General features: G+C 41.4%; 1 protein-coding gene across 2 annotated transcripts; it reads left to right on the top strand.

The window, feature by feature from the left end:
- Positions 1–6,767: 6,767 nt before the first annotated feature.
- On the top strand, positions 6,768–22,719 carry SFPQ (splicing factor proline and glutamine rich). Of its 2 annotated transcripts, XM_081226689.1 has the most exons (13): positions 6,768–7,697; positions 8,403–8,591; positions 9,176–9,477; positions 9,581–9,676; positions 10,635–10,831; positions 10,933–11,017; positions 11,345–11,462; positions 11,875–11,923; positions 12,004–12,125; positions 14,585–17,767; positions 20,860–20,907; positions 21,613–21,701; positions 22,631–22,719. In XM_081226689.1, exons 1-10 carry the CDS (start codon positions 6,873–6,875, stop codon positions 14,720–14,722), a joined length of 2,121 nt encoding a protein of 706 aa, XP_081082815.1. In that variant the 5' UTR covers positions 6,768–6,872; the 3' UTR covers positions 14,723–17,767; positions 20,860–20,907; positions 21,613–21,701; positions 22,631–22,719. The 2 variants fall into 2 exon arrangements, with proteins under 2 accessions (XP_081082815.1, XP_081082816.1); XM_081226690.1 differs by lacking the exon at positions 14,585–17,767.
- The last annotated feature ends 1,345 nt before the right edge of the window (positions 22,720–24,064 follow it).

Genomic DNA, 24,064 nt, shown 5'->3' on the forward strand with positions numbered 1-24,064 from the left:
GCAATTTTGGGCTTCCCTGGTGGCGCAGTGGTTGAGAGTCTGCCTGCCGATGCAGGGGACACGAACCAGGAAGATCCCACATGCCGCGGAGCGGCTGGGCCTGTGAGCCATGGCCGCTGAGCCTGCGCGTCCGGAGCCTGTGCTCCGCAACGGGAGAGGCCGCAACAGTGAGAGGCCCGCGTACCGCAAAAAAAAAAAAAAAATGGTGTCACAACTGCCCTCTTTCCTTCTATTTTCCAGGCAGCAATCAAAATTATCTTTTAAAAAAGCAAACCTGATGCTTCTTACTCTTCTCTTTAAAACCCTTTGTTGTCTTCATATTGCCCATCGGAGAAAAATACAAACTCTTAAATTCCTAAGGTGAACCTCCATTTCCTGGCCATCACATTTCTCTCCAGCCCTCTCTCCCTCTTGCATTCTTTGTCACAGTCACACTGGCTGCCTTTTAGTTCTTTTAACTTGCTCTCACCTGAAATAATCTTTCCCTAGCTACCTTCTTACCACTTTTTGGTTAGCTCCTATCCATCATGCCACTCCGTAGCATGTGGGATCTTCCCGGACGGGGGCAGGAACCCGTGTCCGCTGCATCGGTAGGTGGACTCTCAACCACTGCGCCACCAGGGAAGCCCCACACTAAACTTTTAACAATAGGGTGTGAGTGAGTGAATGAGGATTGGATTTTACACTAGAAACATATTCATTACTTGAATCTTTTATAGTTAACGTGTGTAATGTGCTACTCATGTAATTTTTTAAAATTAATAACTAAGCATGTAATTGAACCTAAGAGTCAACATCCAGAATAAAAGAGGAAAAGGTATAGCAGAATGGCTAAGAGCCTGAAATTTAGTCAGAGAGATCTGGATTCAAATCCCAGCTCTATCATTAGCTGTGTAACTCTGGGAAAGTTACTTAGCTTCTGTAAACCCCAGTTTCCTCATCTGTAAATGGGAATAATTATAGTATGTAGATCATAGCATTGTTTTGAAGATTGAGATAATGGAGTGCCTGGTACAAAGTAAATGGTCACTAAGTGGCAGCTATTCCATTATGTGAAATGGAGGAAATTAGCACATTTCCACTTCCAGAGGTGACTGGTATAACCTGAATACTTCTTCACCCAATAAAATAATAAAGATTTTTTTATAAGAATTATCCTCCTGCTCCAAATTTAAAAAAAATTCAGAAGTCAGTGAGTGTTGAATTTTATCAAATGCTTTTTCCTCATCCAAACGCTTTTTCTTATTTGATTTATTGATGGGATGTATTAGCTTAATACTTTTCCTCTAATATATTAATAACTTTCCTAATATTAAGATATTCCAGGACTTTCCTGGTGGTGCAGTGGTTAAGAATCTGCCTGCCAATGCAGGGGACACGGGTTCAAGCCCTGGTCCAGGAAGTTCCCACATGCCACGGAGAAACTAAGCCTGTGCACCACAGCTACTTAGCGTGCGCTCTAGAGCCCGCGTGCCACAACTACTGAAGCCCGTCTGCCACAACTACTGAAGCCCGCATGCCTAGAGACCGTGCTCTGCAAGAACAGAAGCCACCACAACAAGAAACCCGTGCAACACAACGAAGAGTAGCCCCTGCTCCCTGCAACTAGAGAAAGCCCATGCACAGCAATGAAGACCCAACACAGCCAAAAATAAATAAGTAAAAATTTTTAAAAAGAATAAAATACAGTACAAATCAACATATCTATGAAACAAAAACAGACTCACAGATATAGAGAACAGACTTGTGGTTGCCAAGGCGGGGTGGGTAGGGGAGGGAAGGAATGGGAGTTTGGGATTAGCAGAGGCAAAGTATTATATATAGGATGGATAAACAACAAGGTCCTACTGTATAGCACAGGGAACTATATTCAATATTCTGTGACAAACCACAAAAGAATATGAAAAGAATATGAAAAAGAATATATTATATATATGTATATAACTGAGTCACTTTGTTGTACAGCAGAAATTAATACAACATTGTAAATCAACTATACTTCAATAAGCTTTATAAAAAATAAAAGTAATTACAAACCTTGTCTCTTGGAGAAGAATACACTATCCAGACTTTTATTACTGAACTCAGTTTGTCTTCTGGGCTATAACATTCAAGAGCCTCTGATTTTTTTCATAACAATAGCTAGTATTTATTGAGCACTTAGCAAGTATACTAAACACTTCACATAATCCTCACAACTTCCCTAAAACACTTCACATAATCCTCACAACTTCCCTAAGGAGTGTGGGAGAAAAGTGAAGGACCTTGGGACAAGGCCCTGGAGATGAAACCAGAGCCTGAAAACTGTTACATTTTCATTCATTCATTCAGCATATTTATTAAGCATCACTGTCCTCATGTCTGTTAGGTACCAAAGGTACAGCCTTAAAGAACTCTGACAGAGGGACTTCCCTGGTGTCGCAGTGGTTAAGACTGCGAGCTCCCAATGTAAGGGGCCAGGATTCGATCCCTGGTCAGGGAACTAGATCCCACATGCATGCCACAACTAAGGAGGCCGCCTGCCGCAACTAAGACCCAGTGCAACCAAATACATAAATTAATTTTAAAAAAACCAAAAACGTTGACAGAATCCCAGTCTAACAGAGAAGACAGACAATAAACAAGTGAAGAAATAAACAAGATAAATACTACAAATTGTGAAGAGAGCTCTCATATACATTACATCACATATAGGATGGTGTAACAGAGGCAGGGAGGGCTTTTCTGTGTGACATTCAAGCTGAAATAGAAGAATGAAGAAGCCATAACTCTGCAGAAAGTTGGGGGAAGAGCACTTTGGGCTGAGCAAACAGCAAGACCAAATAGCTTGAGGCAAAAAGCACGCAGACAAAGTAACTTGATAAATCCTCAGAAAAGATTAGGGCTCCCTGTGGATGGGGTCTGAGAACTAGAGAGATAAGACTGGGAAAACAGGGACTTCCCTGGTGGTGCAGTGGTTAAGAATCCACCTGCCCTGGGCTCCTCTGGTGGCACAAGTGGTTGAGAGTCCACCTGCCGATGCAGGGGACACGGGTTCGTGCCCTGGTCCGGGAGGATCGACATGCCACGGAGCGGCTGGGCCCGTAAGCCATGGTCACTGAGCCTGCACGTCCTGAGCCCGTGCTCTGCAACGGGAGAGGCCACAACAGTGAAAGGCCCGCGTACCGTAAAAAAAAAAAAAAAAAAAAAAAAGAATCCACTTGCCAATGCAGGGGACACGGGTTCGATCCCTGGTCCAGGAAGATTCCACATGCCGCAGAGCAACTAAGCCCATGTGCCACAACTACTGCGCCCACGCACCGCAACTACTGAAGCCTGCATGCTCTAGGGCCCATGTGTCACAAATACTGAGCCCACGTGCTGCAACTACTGAAGCCCATGCGCCTAGAGCCTGTGGTCTGCAACAAAGAAGCCACTGCAATGAGAATCCCGTGCACTGCAGTGAAGACCCAACACAACCAAAAAAAAAAAAAAAAAGATATACTTTGGAGGTAGAACTGATTTTTTGATTTCATGCAGAGGATAAATCCCTGTTGTTGTTAACTATATGATGCCATTTATCATGCTGGGGAACACTGGAAGGAACAGGTTAGGTTGATAAAATCATGAGCTCCAGTTTGGACATATTAAACCTGATATGCCAGCTAGACCTCCAAATGTAGGTGTCTAATAAGTAGTTGGATAAGTTGGGAACTCAGAGGAGAGCTCTATCCTACCACGGAAATAAAACGTAAAAATTATTAACATTTAGGGATTTCCCTGGTGGTCCAGTGGCTAAGACTTTGTGCTCCCAATGCAGGGGTTCGATCCCTGGTCAGGGAACTAGACCCCACATGCTGCAACTAAGACCTGGTGCAGTCACATATATAAATAAATAAATATTTAAAAAAAGATTATTAACATTTAGATGGTGTTTGAAGTCTTGAAGAGACTATCTAGATAAGAGAACCTAGTTGTTAAAGTGGGCCCAGAACTGAGCTCTGAAATATCTCATCATTTAGGGGTCCTAAGATGGAGAAGTCAGCAAAGGAGACAGGACACTTAGGCAAGAGGAAAATCAGGAGGGTGTGGTGTCACAGAGGCCAGTAAGAAAAGTGTTTCATGAAAGACAGAGTACCACCTATGTTGAATGCTGCTAACAGGTAAAAAGAGATAGTATAGAGAACTGTTTATTGGATTTGGCAACATGTGGCTTATTTGTATCCTTCTCAGGTTTAAGAGAAGGGTGGACAGATTGAGTTGGGTTGAAGAGGAAACAGAGGTGAGGAAATGGAGACCTCTAGTGTGGACAATTTGTTTTAGTATTGTTGCAAAGAGGAGTGGAGAAATGAGATGACTGGGTAAAAGGGAGGGTTTGTTTATTTTTAAGATGGAAATGATTCAGTAGAAGTAACTGATGCTACAGCAAGGAAAAATCCTTGAGAAGGTATGGGGGTGGCGGCGTGGGATCCACAGCACTGGGGGTGCGGTTTGCCCTTTGGTAGGGGCAGAGACATGGTACCAGGAAGGAAGTCAGAGATGATGGGTGCAGATGCAAGTAGGCTTGTAGCTCCTAGTTGGATGAGAATGTTCCTGATTTTTGTTTTCTCAAAGAACTATGAGGAGAAGTCATTAGTTATGGTAGAGTGAGAGAAGAGGGTGTAGGAGTTTGAACAGAGAAAGCATGAAATACACTATCTCTGGAAGTGGGAAAGTGAACTTACTAGAGAAATTCAGTAAGATTGCCAGGGAAAGTCTAATGCCCTTTTGTGGTCTGTGGTCAAAATTTAAAGTGAAAGCCTCAGCCGTTGTTAAAGAAGGTGAATTCTTTGGTCCAACCAGAATTGGGGTTTTACCAGGTGAGTATATGGGGAAAGAGAAAAACAAGAGTTGAGGCAATCGTAACATCTAAACTGGGTGACACAAGTTATGAATATAAAAATGTGAGAGTGAAAAAGTCATACATTTAATGGTTGGGTGTTTTGTTTGTTGTTTTTTGCTTTTGGCCATGCAGCCTGTGGGATCTTAATTCCCCGACCAGGGATCTAACCCATGCCCCCTAAAGTGGAAGCATGGAGTCTTAACCACTGGGCTGCTAGGCGAGTCCCGGTTTGGAGGTTTTGACGAAGCCAAACAATCAAAGTTACTATGTTAGTTGGGATGCTTGAAATAGAGATATTTTAGGGATGTTATTCCTGGCAATAACAAACAGGAATAACTATATATGATGTGGGTGGGGTGGCTGACATAGGATGGTGGGAAAGATTGTTGGAGGTGAGGAGGTAAAGGATTAACAGAGTATCGGGTGGTCATCCACACAGATATTAAATGATGTACAGAAGTAGAAAGAAAGACAATGAGCCATGAGCTAGTATTAACTGAGGGAGGAATGATCGACCCAAAGGTCCATAGATGACAATAACTAGGAGAGGTATTACAGGAAATGGCTCATGCACTTCAAAGTAGTTGGAGTTTTTTTTTTTTTTTTTGCGTTATGCGGGCCTCTCACTGCCGCGGCCTCTCCCACCGCGGAGCACAGGCTCCAGACGCGCAGGTCCAGCGGCCTAGTTGGAGATTTTGAAGTAAGAAGGATGTTGTCTATTTGTTGATTCCATATAGATATATATATATTTTTTAAATAAATTTATTAATTTTATTTATTTATTTTTGGCTGCGTTGGGTCTTCGGTGCTGCGCGCAGGCTTTCTCTAGTTGTGGCTAGTGGGGTCTACTCTCTGTTGTGGTGTGCGGGCTTCTCACTGTGGTGGCTTTTCTTGTCGTGGAGCACAGGCGCTAGGTGCGCGGGCTTCAGTAGTCGCATGCGGGCTCAGTAGTTGTGGCACACAGGCTTAGCTGCTCTGCGGCATGTGGGATCTTCCCGGACCAGGGCTCGAACCTGTGTCCCCTGCATTGGCAGGTGGATCCTTAACCACTGCGCCACCAGGGAAGCCCCATATATATATATTTTTGAATTTTATTTATTTTTTAATTCAGCAGGTTCTTATTAGTTACCCATTTTATACATGTTAGTGTATATATGTCAATCCCAATCTCCCAATTCTAGATATTTTAATATTGTAGTTTTAAAGTATCTTAATCTGTTCATAAAGTGTTTTGAGGTAGCAGAATTAAGAAAAATGTTAAATTCCTTCTGTGATTCGTGTTTGTAAATTACTAGTCTATAAACACACACACAAAATCAAGGCCTTTCTCTTTTAACAAAGAGGGCACTCAAGCTTATTGAGACATTTATACTGCTAGACCAAACCAGTACTCCAATGAGGTTCCAAAATGAAATCAGTAAGATGGTGTGTGTGAAATCGGTAAGATTTTATTTCTCTAATTTTATTGGCCCAGCACAAGGCGGAAGAGATAGCAGGCACTTAATTTATGCTTTTGAACCAGAGACTGCTGTTCTTTCTGGGGAAGGATACCAGCAGGCTGCTCGTAAGAGCAATCAAGAAAGAAAGGAGCCTTCTAACATCTCTCCCTAGGAGCTGCTGATAGGGCCCTGGCTATTTGCTTTCACGGGAAAATTGCTCCGGCGAACCCATTCAAATATCTCCCAGCAAATCACTGTGGCCTACAGCCAACTCCTTTTCCGTTCATTGGCCAACTGGAAACTTCAACCACTCCACGCCTCCCGCCTCTCATCGGGAGCCAATAGGAAAGATAGGTTTTTCGTAACTTAGTGTCATCAAGTACAGTACTTGCAACTGGCTTTTGGAGCCACCGATCGAGAAGTAGGCGGGGCCGTGTCAGCCGGCCTATATAAGAAGAGGACAAAGGCGGCGCGCCGCCTGTGTCATCCGCCATCTTGTGCAAAGCAAGGTGGCCTCCACGTTCCCTGAACGTCTTCTCCGCTTCTGCCTCGACCGCCCCTTGATCACAGACATGTCTCGGGACCGGTTCCGAAGTCGGGGCGGTGGCGGTGGCGGTTTCCACCGACGCGGAGGGGGAGGCGGCCGCGGCGGCCTCCACGACTTCCGCTCCCCGCCACCCGGCATGGGCCTCAATCAGAACCGCGGACCTTTGGGGCCCGGCCCGGGCCAGGGTGGTCCCAAGCCTCCGATCCCGCCACCGCCTCCGCACCAGCAACAGCAGCAGCCACCGCCGCAGCAACCGCCACCACAGCAGCCGCCGCCGCTTCAGCCGCCGCCGCACCAGCCGCCGCATCCGCAGCCGCCGCATCAGCAGCCGCCGCCGCCGCCACAGGACTCATCTAAGCCTGCCGTCCCTCAGGGACCCGGCCCGGCTCCCGGAGTAGGCAGCGCTCCCCCGGCCTCCGGCTCGGCGCCGCCCGCCACACCCCCGACTTCGGGAGCCCCCACGGGGCCAGGCCCCACCCCGACCCCGCCGCCCGCTGTCACCTCGGCGCCCCCCGGGGCGCCCCCGCCCGCGCCGCCGAGCAGCGGGGTTCCCACCACCCCCCCTCAGGCTGGCGGCCCACCGCCTCCACCCGCGGGGGGCCCGGGCCCCGGGCCTAAGCAGGGCCCAGGAGTCGGCGGCCCCAAAGGCGGCAAAATGCCAGGCGGGCCGAAGCCCGGCGGCGGCCCGGGCCTAAGCACCCCTGGCGGCCACCCCAAGCCGCCGCATCGAGGCGGCGGGGAGCCCCGCGGGGGCCGGCAACACCACCCGCCCTACCACCAGCAGCACCACCAAGGGCCGCCGCCCGGCGGGCCCGGGGGCCGCAGCGAGGAGAAGATCTCTGACTCCGAGGTGAGTGTCTCCCTGCACTACGGGTCGGTTTCCCTAAGATGGCGGCGGCCTCCCCCCCCACGCCCTCCATCTTGTTGGAGACCGGAAAGGGCGGCTGCGCGCGGGGGTGGGGGGGGCGGGGCCGGCTGCTGGAGTGAGGGGCGGATGGCTCGGGTCCGCCAGCTGCCCCCCCGGGGTAGGCCTCCCGGCTGGCGGAGAACTGACGGGAGGAGGCGCTGAGAAGCTATGACGGGCCTTGTTAAAGCTAGCGGATCCTGGGAGCCGGAATAGGGTGGAGTATAGCGTGAAATGTAGGATTGGAGAGATCGAGGGAGTCCTGATCTTACACGCGCAGGCCCAGGGCTTGTCGACAACGGAATTTTGGTCGTTTTCTTTGTTTAATATCCCACCACCATTTTAACTTTTGCCCACTATGATTTTGATTTTGACACTTAGCATAAACCTCTGACAAGATTCCTGATACAGAGTCTACTCTATAGAGAGGTCTGTGACTGTTCTCGAGAGTGTTCTGGATGGTTTAGGCTTTTGATGTTCGGACTAATTACATTGGAAATCCCGTAAATGTAGTAGCATCTTTGACTTGAAATGGAACAGGAGAGCAACTTGACTGTAACATACCCAGTTCGGGAAAAACGAAAATTATTATTGGGTCTTCCTATTTGCAGAGGTAACTGGTATCTGAAAATTCCTTTCCTTTTTCACTAGGGGTTTAAAGCCAACTTGTCTCTCTTGAGGAGGCCTGGAGAGAAAACTTACACGCAGCGTTGTCGGTTGTTTGTTGGTAATCTACCTGCTGATATCACGGAGGATGAATTCAAAAGATTATTTGCTAAGTATGGAGAACCAGGAGAGGTTTTTATCAACAAAGGCAAAGGATTCGGATTTATTAAGCTTGTGAGTTTTTTTGTTTTTGTTTGTTTGTTTTGGTGGAATTAAAAGGGTCTTTTTTTCCTACAACAAACATAGTGGGGTTTATTTGTTTATTTATTTTTTTGCGGTACGCGGGCCTCTCACTGTTGTGGCCTCTCCCGTTGCGGAGCACAGGCTCCGGACACGCAGTCTCAGCGGCCATGGCTCACGGGCCCAGCCGCTCCACGGCATGTGGGATCTTCCCAGACCGGGGCACGAACCGGTGTCCCCTGCATCGGCAGGCGGACTCTCAACCACTGCGCCACCAGGGAAGCCCCACCTAGTGTTTTTTAAACCAAGAATAAATTAGTTTTTAAATTTTTCATCACTCACACAAAAGTTGCAGCTGCTGTACAGTGCATAATTGTTGGTATCTAAGAAAGGAAGGGAGTGGGCGGGTAAGGTATTTACCTCCCTCCCCTGAATGGTGTCAGGGAGGGCTGCCTGGAGATAGTTGATCTGAGAGCTGTCAGAAGAATAGGATCGGGAGTTAGGCTTATGGCAATTTTAGGGTGGGCAGTAGCCAGTTTTGAAGTCTTTAACGTGACTGTATGTCTTGATGCTTTCAGGAATCTAGAGCGTTAGCTGAAATTGCTAAAGCTGAACTTGATGATACACCCATGAGAGGTAGACAGCTTCGGGTTCGATTTGCCACACATGCTGCTGCCCTTTCTGTTCGAAATCTTTCACCTTACGTTTCCAATGAACTGTTGGAAGAAGCCTTTAGTCAGTTTGGTCCTATTGAAAGGGCTGTTGTAATTGTGGATGATCGTGGAAGATCTACAGGGAAAGGCATTGTTGAATTTGCTTCTAAACCAGCAGCAAGAAAAGCATTTGAAAGATGCAGTGAAGGTGTTTTCTTACTAACAACGTAAGTTTTTATGTTTATTCTAATAACTTTTATTTGGTAACTTGTATGAAGAAAATGTAATGAAACTGGAACAAAATTAAGATGGAACCATTTTTGTTGTTAGAACTCCTCGTCCAGTCATTGTGGAACCACTTGAACAGTTAGATGATGAAGATGGTCTTCCTGAAAAACTTGCACAGAAGAATCCAATGTATCAAAAGTAAGATCCGTTGAACTTTTGGGCAGTTCTTAATTTAAGTGTAAACGAGAACTTGCTAGAGTAATTTTTCAATTTTGCTTAAAATATGCAAAGTTCTTTGAAATGGATGGGCATAATGAAAACCTCAGGCTCAGAAAGCTAGAGGTTTTGAAGCAGTTACTCAAATACCTAGTGTTGTTTCTGAGGTAGGTATATTTCACATGCATTCTTGTTTTGTTCTTAATAGTTGTTAGGATGTGTCGTAGGTGTCCTCTTTTTTTTTAATTAATTTATTTTTGGCTGCGTTGGGTCTTCGTTGCTGCACGCAGGTTTTCTCCAGTTGCGGCGAGTGGGGGCTGCTCTTTGTTGCGGTGCGTGGGCTTCTCATTGTGGTGGCTTCTCTTGTTGTGGAGCACAGGCTCTAGGTGCACAGGCTTCAGTAGTTGTGGCACGCGGGCTCAGTAGTTGAGGCGCAGGGGCTTAGTTGCTCCGCGGCATGTGGGATCTTCCCAGACCAGGGCTTGAACCTGTTTCCCCTGCATTGGCAGGCAGGTTCTTAACCAGTGTGCCACCAGGGAAGCCCAGTATCCTCATTTATTTTTTTTTTTAAACAATTTTTATTTATTTATTTCGGCTGCACCATGCGGCTTGCAGGACCTTAGTTCCCTGACCAGTATTCTCATTTTTAAGGGTTGAAAAAATATTCAGAATATTCCTTGAATCAGAATTTGGCTAGGGAAACGAGTTAGAAAGTGAGGAAGGTAGGATTTATCTTCAGCGCCCATGTTACTGTTGACTGTGTCGTTCTGGAACATGTATTGTTTTTATTGTAAAAATACCTTATTAAGAATCAAGGTGATCTATACCTTTCAGTACTTCTTAGCAGTAACAGGCCAGTGAAGGGACCAGTGTTTTTAGGGGAAATCAGATATATTTCTTGTGTGCATCTATAAATTGGTTCATGCTTAAATATTTTCAGGGAGAGAGAAACCCCTCCTCGTTTTGCCCAGCATGGTACATTTGAGTATGAGTATTCTCAGAGGTGGAAGTCCCTGGATGAAATGGAAAAACAGCAGCGGGAACAAGTTGAAAAAAACATGAAAGATGCAAAAGACAAATTGGAAAGTGAAATGGAAGATGCCTATCATGAGCATCAGGCAAATCTTTTGCGTCAAGGTGAAGGACTCTCTGTGAATATTACCGTTAGGGTCGTTTGCCTTTTGAACTTACTAGAATTTCATTAATGTGAATGTATGACATAATTTTCCAATGTTCAGATCTGATGAGACGCCAGGAAGAATTAAGACGCATGGAAGAACTTCACAATCAAGAAATGCAGAAACGTAAAGAGATGCAATTAAGGTAAAATCTTGTTAAATTAAGTCTTTGCTTCTCCATTAAATGTACCTAAATTTTGCAGGTGAGTCAGATGAAATACAGACGTGTTAAATACTATGGCAGCGTTGGTTTAATGCTTAAACTGAAATAGAGTGTAAGATTTTTGTTATAAGGCTCACTTACTTTGCTGGAATACCTTTAGGGCTATTCTTAGTCACTGTCCCAGCTTTTGTGTGTATTTGCTCTAACCTAGACTTTGTAATGCTCTTAAGCAAACTACTAGTTTTTTTCAAATTGAATTTTTAAAATGTGGATAAAACTTTAGTTTTTATGTTTGATGAATGTTTCTAGGCAAGAGGAGGAACGACGTAGGAGGGAAGAAGAGATGATGATTCGTCAACGTGAGATGGAAGAACAAATGAGACGCCAAAGAGAGGAAAGTTACAGCCGGATGGGCTACATGGATCCGGTAAGTAAATTTCTTTTGCATTATCATTGTGGAGTTTTCTACAAAGTTTGTAGACATCTAGGATGAAATTTTATTGAGTTAAATATAATCTTTCATATTATAGCCATTCTCCCACTTTTTCTCTTTTTAACCCAAGTGTATTATGATTGATATGCCTTTTCCTTTGAGTTTTATCTTTTCCTTGGGTGGGCCAAAAGATTTCATTGGTTGGGAAGAAGCTTGCTTTATAGGTCTTTTGATAATGGAGTCTCACCTGGTTTCAGAATACTGGTTTTTAAAATTACCTTATTGTTTTTTTCCCTTAAGTTGAAAAACAGTTTTTTTTTTTAAGCTTTGGAAATTCTTTTGTATTCAAGAATGCTTGGTGTATGGGTTTAGTACAGGTGTATGAATGGGTTTTTTTTTCTTTCAGAGAGAAAGAGACATGAGAATGGGTGGTGGAGGAGCAATGAACATGGGAGGTAAGAATGAAAATTAAATTAGTAATACCATTGAAGAGCAGTATTCTGGTTGAGTTGTAACCAGCATTTTTGTTTCCTAGATCCCTATGGTTCAGGAGGCCAGAAATTTCCACCTCTAGGTGGTGGTGGTGGCATAGGTTATGAAGCTAATCCTGGAGTTCCACCGGCAACAATGAGTGGTTCCATGATGGGAAGCGACATGGTAATGTATCCTGTGGGACATAGTTCAAAAGGAAATTCTCGTTTTCACAACTTATGTGTGTGTGTTTTTTTGTTTTTGTTTTTGTTTTTTAGTAGGTAACTGGACCTCTTTTAGTTCCCCTATCATGTAAATCGTAGTATTGAGGAATACTTTGGCAACATAGAAGAACTCAATATGGTAACCTAAACAGATAAGGTTGCCAACAAAAAGTCAATGCTTTTAGTAGTATGTTGGAATTATCTTTGGCAATAAGTAGACTTAGGTGCTTTCCATTATATTGCTTGTGTACTTTTGCACTATAGCTCATGGCAAATCCAAATTCTAAATGTTAGATAATGTAACATCATTCTACATCCACGTGAGAGTAATCAAATGGCAAGCTGTCATTCGTTAAGCTGGTATTTGCCAAAAGTGTGAATCAGACTTGTTTGTAGCTTCAGGCATGTTTTAGCAATGTGTAGGACTTTGACCTATATTTGGTGTGACTTCGACCCTTGAAAAAGGAATTGTTTAGTCTTCGGACTCGTCGTTTCCCACCTGTTGGGCCTGTCTGTAGGTGTACCTTCTAAAATGAACTGACATCTCTGTTTTGCTACAGGGTAGCAAAAGCCCATGATAATTTTCAGCATACTAGTTGTGTGCAGGTGACCTGAACCTTCCTGATGCTGTCATATGTTAGCTGTACAGGTAGCTTGTCAGGATACTTTAGAACAGCCACGTGGATTGGTGTGAGTGGCTGTATTAGGACTTTACAATCCTTAGAAGAACTGAGTATTGGCTGTAGAGGTGGGTTTGGAGAAAAGTACATTGTCACAACTGAATTGAATCTGATCAGTTCACCTACAGGCTTTTGGCAAAGAAGGGAAGCTGCAGCATATAGCTCACTAGATTCATTTTACAAATAAGAACATAAGGATTTAGAATGGGAGGACCTCATCTATTTAAAGTCTACTTAAGGCTTTTGAGAATTAGAATCATAAATAGCCGGTTGGGTTAAATGTAGCGCTGTTGGCCTTCTTCAAATTGCATTTTAAAAATAATGTGGGTAACATTTTGGTTTATATCCTTCCTAATAGGCAGGTGTAGGTATGTATCAAATTTGTAACGGTAATTTGACATGATGTTCCCACAGTTAAGATTCTGTAGTCCATGTGACACGTAGCTCCTGGGTTCTAAGATACTGTAATAACATAATTGTAAAACCCCCAAAGTTCCTCTTTACCTTTTTGAGATAAAACATACAATGTGCTGAAAACCTAAAATTTTTAGGATTTTGAAATAGTTTGAAGGATTAGGATTTAGTCTTTTTATAGTAATCCTATAGTATTTGGTAGGAAGCATGTTGAAATCATTTATAGGAACAGTTAAACCCTGATGCCGTTTTAGTTTCTGGGGGGTTTTTGTTCTGGTTTTCGGGTTTTGTTTTTTTCCTAGCAATACTCAGAATAACTGGTCTGTTTTAAATAGAATTTGAGAGATAGTTCAGGCTGCTGTGCTTTTGCATATCTATAGGGTTTTTCTGTTTGGGAACGTAGGTTTCTAGGACTAGAAGTACCTAAAACTAGATGGAATAATGAAGTCCTGCTTTATTGCAGTCACTTAAGCTTGGTGTTAATGTTGTTTGGGAGACACCCAAAACACGGAATTATAACTGTCAGTGTGGACTTTTCACAGACCTAAGGGGAAAGTTGGGCTGTTATGAGGGTGGGCTGTATATTCAGTCAATTTGCAACTATAGAGAACAGTACTGTGAACATAATTGTCTCTGGTTATACAGTGATGGCTCTGAAGGTGGTATACCTGTGAGAATATGGCAACACACTTTTAAATCAAGTTACTGTGCCGGTTAAGTGACTAAATCTATTAGTCTTTTATTCTTTTTCTTTTTGTAGTCTGGTAGCATTTTATTAAAACTTTGAACCTTTTAAGATTTCTGCAACTTAGCAGATGTGTCTTAAGATCTTGAAAAGCACAAGGTTTCTTATGCAGCACATACCACTAACTGGTGAGTAGGTCTTTGTCACTTCATTGAGTGAATTGAATCTGTCTGGTTGGGCTTGTTAGGCTTACTTGGAAATTAAATTTCCTGTTCAGACCTTGAAAGTGAGAAGTGTGTAAGCTTTTCAGTGGGTTAATCTGATGTGAAATTTCTTAAAACTCATTTTGGAATGGGTTTTCACATCTGCACTAATTCTTAAATTTTTTAGCACTACAGGGAAGATCTATTCTTTGAAACAGGTGTATGAGAATGGCTCAAGTGGGAACATACCACAAGGCATGTATTATCGTAAACTAATTTTCAAATTACCCTTTTTTCCTTTCTATGTTCCCGGTACCTGTGGATCGACTCATTGGTGATTGTATCGACGAACGTTGACTACGGAACCTTCTAAAATATTTACTTAACACACATGGACATCAACTACATATAATGAACTGTTACTTAACTGTTCCAATAGCGTACTGAGCGCTTTGGGCAGGGAGGTGCGGGACCTGTGGGTGGACAGGGTCCTAGAGGAATGGGGCCTGGAACTCCGGCAGGATATGGTAGAGGGAGAGAAGAGTATGAAGGCCCAAACAAAAAACCCCGATTTTAGATGTGATATCTAGGCTTTCATTCCAGTTTGTTTTTGTCTTTTCTTGTTTAGATACCAATCTTTTAAATTCTTGCATTTTAGTAAGAAAGCTACCTTTTTATGGATGTTAGCAGTTTATTGACCTAATATTTGTAAATGGTCTGTTTGGGCAGGTAAAATTATGTAATGCAGTGTTTGAAACGGGAATTTTTTTTTCCTTTTTTTCCTTCTTTTTTTTTTTAACTGTATAATGTCCATCAATTTATGGCAGTGTACCTTGTGCCACTGATTTCCAAAGTGTACCAATTTTTTTTTTTTACTGTGCTTCAAATAAATAGAAAAAATAGTTAAGATTTTGATCTTCAACTTTGCCATTCATGCTTCTATGCACATTAGGCTAGGTATTCCACTTGGAAAGCATAAGAGTGTCTAGGCCTTTGAATGGCATATGCCATTTCTGGGAAATGTATTTGTAGGCTAAGTATTGCTTTCTACATTTAAGTACCCCCTTGTTTTAAAAAGAAGAAATTGAAGTAGTTTCATGATTTGATTTGTTTGGCATTATAGGAAGCAAGCCGGTGCTAAGTATTTTTAAATGGCTATGTAAGCAAAGCTGAACTGTAAATCTTCATTCAGGAATGTGTATTAAGATTATGGAATGGGTGTAAGGCTATTGGTAGGGGGAGAAAGTGGGTATGACTTAAATGGATCTTTTATGGCCCTATGATCTATCCTTTCCTTGAAAGTTTCTGAAGAACAAGTGGAAAGATCATTTTGTTGCATTCCTCCATTCTTGTTTTTTAAAGAACGAGTCCCAAGCCCTACAAATGGCTTGTATTGAACTTTCACATTTGAATTAAAGATTGTTAAACATGAAGTCTTTTCATGTATTACTTCAAGTGATTTATAAAGATGGGGTTTAGTCTGAATAATTAAACTCGAAAGTAAGGTATAGTCACCATAAAGTAGGTCTGGCTATGTATACATTTGTACTCTGTAACTTTTACATCTCCTTGTGGTACTTCTGTTGGGCAAAAATCTGTAGGACTATAAAAAAAACTTCCTTTCTAACAGCTGGTAGTGACTGTTAATAACAAATAGGGTTGCAGAGAACTATTCTTACTGTGAAATATTTTTAACCTGTTTTTCCATAGTTTCCTTTTGATGTAGCACTAAATCTGGAGAGTTGCTCGTGCTACACAGTACAAATATCCCTTCCTCCCACCATAAAGCTTTGGAGCTTTTCGATGGTGTTGTCAGTTTATCGTCAACTTCATTGAATCTCCTTTCATTAGAGACATTTTGACTTACTAATAAAATAGATCGTTACTGTTGTCTGTTAGTACAGTGGGAACCTGCTTTCCCATGTTTATATTGTTAGCAGAGGAATAACTTCCTAAAAGTAGTAGGTAAGGTAACTGAATGGTTTGGCTTTGTTCTTAGTTATGTTTCCATTCAAATGTATACATTATAGAACTCTTACTATGGAATGTGTCTTCCTCCTTTTCACCTCTGTTGGTGTTAATTGGCAAAAGTAAAATTCTAAACCAAATCTTTGTTTAAATACTGAAGGCTTAGTATTGTGCCCGAGTACAAAGGGAAACCTGTTGTTGAAACAGTTGAGCACTTGTGCACTTGTGCATAGGAAACCTGTTAATACTAAAAGTAAAACACTAGTGGAGTATAAAGGCATGCCACCGAATTCTCGTTGTGTGACTGACAGGTACCTGGTGTGCTAATTAAGGGAGAGAATCTCATTAGAAAATGTTCATTATTTCTGTTCACCAAGACACTTGGAAATGAGTAGTTCTACCATAATTATATCAATGAGGAAGTTTTGTCCCAAGTCAAGTTATTAATTGGTGATAATGTATGAGATTTTCTGTACCGGAAACAAGGGTCTTGATTTGAAAGGAGTCCATTACAATTTGATTGAATTGTATGGTAGGGACTCCACTAATGATAAGAAAATAAGGGGTGTTCATGGGACACCCACAGGGTGAACTTGAATGTGTGGGCGGGGGCTGGTGGGGAAATGGAAAAATCTGCCTATAAAATTAATGTTTCAGTTTATTTTTCAGATTACATGCCTTTCTTTATAAGGGATGCTGGCACAGACCCCTAAAATAAGCTTTTGGTAGTACTGTACCTTTCAAGAGTGGTGAAGGATACTAATGGATAATCTGAAAGTTGTGGTTTTGATAGCCTTACTGTGTAGAATTGCTAAACGTTGTTTAGCAAGTAATGTTGCTTAGTTTCAACTAAGTTTTGACTTTAATCACTGAAACAGCAGTGTACCAAGGGTCGTAAGCTACTCAAATAGACTTTCAACAAGTCTTGGAATGTATATGATAGTTTTAGTCTAATGTGAATTTGAATCACCTTTAAAAGTAGATTCCTAAAAGCTGATTTATGAAACTTGGGGTGGGAAAGGGAAAGTAGTACTTTTGAAGTATTATAGCCATTTTTCTCATTTAAAGAAACCACCTGCCCCCGTTTCCTCTTCTCCACTTTCTCTCATAATTTTGTTTTAAGAGGAACACTGATTGTTTTTAAACTTATTACTCCTCTTATAATTCCTGATCTTTAAAAACTGCATTCTCTAAGAGATCCCAGTGTATTTAATAGGTGTTTTAGAAACTTAACCCATTGGCTCAACGTTTAGTGAAACCATAATCCTCTTTGCTTAGATAAACTTCTAAGAAATACTATAAGCCCCACCACTCTTTATTAGATGTATTATACCACTGATATAAACAGACAATAATTTGGGAAATTGTAATGTTACGCCTGTGCAATTTTTATAAGTGGCATATTATGGCAGATAAAAATTTAGATACTTGGCTTTTCTTGGGCAAGCCACTAAGTTGTGGCGGAATATTTTCTGGTGTTCTTGGACTGCAATTATGCACTATTAAAGTAGTGGCCTGCTACATAACTGCATTTAGCCAGCATTTCTGCAGTGCGTAACTGTGAGGAACGTAGTACCGCAAATGGCAATGGACATTAGGACCCGGATGTAGTATTCCTGCTTGCTCCGAGATTCTCATTGCCGACTGCATACAGGTAGGTAACAAGCAATATAATCTAACTTGGTGACTTGCTATGTACTTTTATTCCGTGGGCATTCTGACATCATACTTCTGACAATGAAATTACAGTGCAGCACCTAACACCTGTATGATAAAGCTAGCTTATATCAAAACTGCGTGGGTTTGGGTTTAGAGCTGTAATTTGTCAGGCAGAATTCAGTGCTGTTGCAGTTCTCAGATAAAAAGTGCAAACTTGATTATTTGGTATATCTGATTCAGTTGTGTGGTTTTTAGTTGCATTGTAACTGCAGATAACAAACACATCAGTGGTGTGGGGGAGGGGACCATACCATACTTCGGAAGTAAGAGTGCTTTTAAGCATCTTGACACAGACTGTATAGCATGTGATAATTAGTTTCTGTTGTAGCAAACTGACCTGCCCATAGGTCAGCAATATCAATTTGAGTGTAATCTTGGTGATTACTCTGCAGGTTGAGTGAATTAAGACTAAAAGTACAGTTTTTTTTGTAATGTGATTAAAAAATTTTTTTTAATGGGCTCCATCGGAACACCTCTGTTACTAACTTGGGGCATAGATGGGAATCTAACATGAATAGTTCAAGTTCTGTGATTTGTCTAAATATGTTTATACTCTAAACCTGGGGGAAAGTGGTGTGGCATGTTGACTTGCCTATTGAATACATGTTGGGAATCATTTCCCAATCATAAGACATCGTCGTATTCTGTAGGATAACTGCAAATGTTCAGAGTAGCTTTTTGAATTTGGTTCCCTTAGCTTTAGGGATGTGATGTTACAATCCAAACTGTTCGATTACCAAAACAATAAGTCTTCAAAAGCACCTTCCTTTGTTGCTTAGGATTTAAGCTTTGCATCGACTGTTGTTCCAGACCTCAATTCAACTGAACTTTGGTCTATGAACTGGTTTTTAGCTAGCATGCATGAGAAACAGCTTTCGTGTATAATGTTTTCTGCTCTGTAACTGGAAAGTTTGGTTTATTTTGCATAAATGTCGGTAAAACTCTTCATGACTATGAGAATTTTCATTCATTGTATCAAGAAAAATGGCTTGTTCTTTGGCAAGCGATTCACAAGGTGGGGACAAATTTGTACTTTAATACGTAGTCCATTCAACCAAATGACTTGACTCTCCTGCTAGATGAAAGAGCAAATGGTGACTAGTTTAGCTCTCTATATTAGTAATACAATGCACATCAAACATAATGCTCAGTATTAGTGACAAGAGTGTCACTAAATTGGCATGCATCCCTGATGGGGTTTTCCTGTGGCATAATCCATTAAGTCGGTGGCCAGCACTTGCTGCCGTGGTTCAGTGATTGTTTAGAAATAAAAGCGCAGGTTTGTTTCTTAACAGTCAATAACAATTTTGAGAGAATGTACTTGTTACAACATATGGACATCATTGGGGTGGGGGGGTAATTTTGCTTCATTCTGCTTATCTCGATGAATAGGCTTTTGCACTTTCGATGAGAAACCTGTGACTTTAGTCAATTCTTACTAGTTTTGATTTGTATGTAGCTGTAATTTGTGAATCTTAGTGCAGAGGGTCTTAAAAAAAATCACTCAGTCAAAAAGCTGGGGATAAATGGGTTTCAGTAATAACTCTATATACCGAGGTGCTCGCATTGTATTTCATAGTCTTTTCTTGTTACAAACCAAAATTATTTTTAATGAGAACGGTCGGAAGTTCAGAGGTGTGATGCCAGAATGCATTTTCGTACTGTTAGGCCCTTGGAACAGGTACCGGTGCTTTATGAAAGATGAAAGAAATGCAATGGGTGCTCTTCACATAAGGTTGCAAAACCTACAAAGAATGCATAATAGTTTCACTTTTCCCCAATAAAGAGATGCGTGTGACTAGTTTTGGACTTTTAACCTTAATGGGGGTTGCATGTTTCCTATTGTTAATCATTGTCAGCTGCAGTGACATGATACACAGTCCTGCATTTACTGCCTTTCCCTTAACGATTTTGGACAGGTTTTAGAGAGCCAGGATGTTTGTTCTGGGCCTTTATTTGGTTTGGGCTTTAGCTGATAATGTTTCAGTGCTCTGTCAGCTAGTGCAGTTCTCAAATGGCTGCCTATTAGGGAAAGAATTCAGAGGATTTGGCTGCTCCTAATCTGTCATTGCTGCTAGATAATGATTGGCAATTTTTAAGACTCAACTGTGGAAATCTCACAGTTGGTAAACCATCAAACATAAAAATGTTGCTTTTGAACACCAGTGCTGAAAAGATTTATTTGGAGGGTGAAAAAGGGCCTGGATGCAGCATAGGATAATCTGGAGAATGGAGGAAGAATGCAAAACGATATAGTATCCCTTATGGATGGTACATGTGCAACAGGGAACTATTTCATATATCCTTGGCAGTCGCTGATAATCAGGGAGGAAGAAAAACCTGGAATTTGAATTAAGGCTGATCTTTCTGGTTTTTGTGCACTGTGGCCCTGCCAGGCATATATAGTGAAGGTGAATGTCTTCTCCCTCAGAAAAACTCAGGTTCCTTGCTGTCCCGATAAGGCATAGCTTCCCTGCCCTAACTTAAAACTCAGTGAGGACATAAGAGGGAAAGAATGAGGCAAATACATAGGATTGCAGGATAACAACTGCATTGTTGTGTACTGTGGAAGGGGGAGGGCACTCTTGGTGGACTCCTGCTGAAGGTGGTCAGTCCACCTGAGAATGGAAGACATGCTTGGTGGGGAGCAGGGTACGTGCTTTTATATGAAAAGAGACGATGTTAAAACTCACTTGGTAAGGTAAACGTTGTCACATACCTCACATAAGGGATAGTATATTTTGGGTTGCAGTCAAACTTCATTGTGGTCAGACTGGTGAAAATGCAGTTAGGCTTTTGTATTTTAAAGAGGATACAGTTCTCATTCGAATTCAGGTGTCTACTGCTACCTTACGTCAGAATGATTTTAGATTTTTCCCCCCCATGAAGTTTCTTCCTATTTTTTATGCTATAACTTGCCCCCAATCTTTGTCTCTGGAATTTACTCTTTAAATTTTGAAATTAACTAGCATTTTCAAATCTCTATGCCCTTGTCTTTTATATTAACTTTTTCTCATTATTCTTTAGGTAAGAATGATTGATGTTGGCTGATATTGGAGTGTTCATTCCGTTGAAGTAAGTTTCCTTGGAAGTCTTAACCTGGAGAGGATTTTGGGTTTTAATGGTTAAATAATTTGATTTAGCTATGTGGGGTGAAAACTGATTTTTTTAAAGATGTTCGCCTCTCCTAAGATAATACCCCTATTTTTTTTTAAATGTGTGTGCATGCGTGTGGGTGTATGTGAGTTGGAAAGAGAAAAGGTTGGGATTATTTATTACAAAGATGTCAAACGATAGAAGAAAAAGATGAAAGATTTAGATCAGAAAAGAAGGCTTGAATTAGTGGAGACATGTTTTGTTTTTTTTGTTTTTTTTTTTGTGGTACGTGGGCCTTTCACTGTTGTGGCCTCTCCCTTTGTGGAGCACAGGCTCCAGATGTGCAGGCTCAGCGGCCATGGCTCATGGGCCTAGCCGCTCTGTGGCATGTGGGATCTTCCCGGACCGGGGCACGAACCCGTGTCCCCTGCATCGGCAGGCGGACTCTCAACTGCTGTGCCACCAGGGAAGCCCGAGACATGTATTTTCAGTACTCTTAAAATCAACTTTGGACCAATTCAAAATCCCATTCCTTTTTACATAATAAATTGTGAGGAACAGTTGTCTAGTCATTGGTAGGAGGGAAAACCTGTTGATGTCAGAATAAAATGTACATGTTAAAAATTAGTAAAAATGTAATATATGCTGAATATGTTATTTTAACAGTTAATATTTTAATGATAGGTGGGTAAGATATTTGTTCTCAAGACATCACACAGCATGAGCTGATCAAGAAGGAAAGCTACAACTTGTTAGACTGATGAAATATCTAGGTAAGTTGAGTGATTCTTACTCTGTAAACTGCCTTCAGGAGGACTCTTGGGTGGTATAAAAATACTCGTGTGGATATCTCATTTTAATTTATTCTACATTAAAACTTTCTTACAGGAAATATGTTTTTATAGCACACACTTAAATATTTAAACATTTTTACAGCCTTCTGAGGTGTGGTAGATCTTGTCTGTTTGGCTAAAGCCTCACAAAAACAGGACTTAAGTTTTAAATAAAAAAATATATATCTGTATTCACCTCTTGGTCCTTAAGACCATGTAGAAGAAGGTTCAGAAGATTTGAAGTTCCCTGTTTTTCATCAGATAGTTAAATGGTGGGATTACCTACAGTTGAGATTAGACAGAAGATAAAATAAATGATGATCTAGAAGGGTTGGCAATTTTAAAGGGCAACTCAACTCTGCTGCTCTAGCTGGAAAGCAGTCGTAGACAGATGGACATGACTGTGTTCCAATAAAACTTTTTTACAAAAAGATGGCTTGTAGATGGTACCTTACTGTCCCTTCATCTTATAGAAATTGCATTCGTTCAAGGTGTCACTTAGGTATAAAGGGCTGTCATAATCAGTTTGAAATTAACAAAAATGGGAGAATTGAGGCTATATCTTATACCTGGAAAGAGGGTGCCAATTAATGGAGTGTCTTGAATGTTAAAGATCTGCCTTGTAAGAAAGTTCTTGTAGAAAATGGAAGTAAAATTTAATAAACTCACTGGGTGAGTCTGATATTAAAATCATTTCTGCTTCTTTAATCCTTAGTTATCTAAAGATCATTAAATACTATTACTACCACATTCCTTGATTAATGTTACTTTGCTGTTAGGAAGTTTACTTGGTTGATGCTGATAAATATTTGAGACCTTGATATGTGATTCTTGGGTCTTTTGGAGTAATTGTTTCCTTTAATTGACAGGATCAGGTGAACTATATCCCGAAAACCAGTGAGGAAGAGAGCAAAGAGGAATAAACAACCTGTTGTTTAATAAAGACATTTTAAAATCAGATTGTCCTTCCATTTGTTTTGGTTTTGTTTTTAAGTAGAGGACTCTTCCGTTTTCCAGAATTTTCTGTATATGTCAGCAAAAGTCAGTCCATGTTGTAAGTATAAAACAAACTACATAATTTAGGACTCTACTTCTTGAGGCGTTTTTGGCAGAGCTGCTTCAGCCTCTTAATTACTAATCAACCTGATGGCCCTACACTATCAAACTCACCTGATTTAGCCATCACTATTTTAAAATTGCCTTCAGTCTTAGTAAGTTTTATTCCTGAGATTACCATGTGATTAGCAGTTAAAAAGCATTTTGTATATTACAAAAGGATTATCAGATTATGGTTATGGGTAGTCAGACATTACTTCACTAACGAGTAGAGACTGAATTGCATCTTGCCAAATAACCATATTTTGGTTACCATGAGTAGCAATTTCTTTAAAGTGGAGTTGAATTTTATATGCAGTGTAATGGGCAGATTCTCAGGATACCTATAAATGTAAGGAAAATACTGCTGGAATTTACTATAAAATCTGCTTACCCCCTCCATTCTTGAAGCTCTCATTAAAACTTGACAAGCTGTTAAAGGGATCTTTCACACCAAATTAATACGAGGTGCGTATTAAAAGTAATTCGGGGTTTGCTTTTTGGTGGTTTTTTTGGGGGGGCGGGTGGAGCCGTGCTGCGTGGCCTGCAGGATCTTAGTTTCCCTGACCAGGGATCGGACCTGCGCCCCCTGCAGTGGAAGCACAGATCCTAATCACTGGATCACTAGGGAATTCCCTTTAGGTTTTTAAAGTAACTGCAAAGGGAGAGAGTTGAAAGCCACAGCAGTCACTGGTCCCATGGAATTTGCTTTGAAAAGCTGTGTGTAGTCAGTACCAGGGACGACGAGACCCAAGATCCTGCTCTAAATGTTCATAATCATTCTGATTATCTGTGGTTGGCATATCTTCAGAGAGGCAAACGAGAGATCCCAAATCGAGAATCATCTGAGTCCATGTCTTGGTTCAACTGTTAACTCCTTTCTGATTGCCAGCTTGCTTAGCATCTTTATGGGTCTCGAGGCAAAAGTCTACAGTATAAGGGGTCTTGCTACTGGAGTTCACGTATTCTGAAATATGCCCAGTTGCATTATCTGGCAAGTTGCCTGAATTGCAATTTGCTCATCAATAGGATGAACATACTACTTTTTCTTCATTGGAGTAAAAGATGGGTGTACATCAATGAACTTGCACAGAGACTAAAACAAAAGGAGCATGTGGCATTTTCAAATAAGTTTACTAGTCATCAGGGTTCACAGGCAACAGGTCCAGGATTTTTATATTTTATAGAGAATAGGAAATTGTTAATTT

Source organism: Mesoplodon bidens (assembly GCF_964165515.1).
Source record: "Mesoplodon bidens genome assembly, chromosome: 2".
NCBI classification, from domain to species: domain Eukaryota; kingdom Metazoa; phylum Chordata; class Mammalia; order Artiodactyla; family Ziphiidae; genus Mesoplodon; species Mesoplodon bidens.

Coding starts and splice junctions, on each gene's coding strand:
- SFPQ (XM_081226689.1), top strand. CDS start 6,873: ATGTCTCGGGACCGGTTCCGAAGTCGGGGCGGTGGCGGTGGCGGTTTC. Junction 8,592..9,175: donor GATTCGGATTTATTAAGCTT/GTGAGTTTTTTT, acceptor TGATGCTTTCAG/GAATCTAGAGCGTTAGCTGA. Junction 10,832..10,932: donor GGCAAATCTTTTGCGTCAAG/GTGAAGGACTCT, acceptor TCCAATGTTCAG/ATCTGATGAGACGCCAGGAA.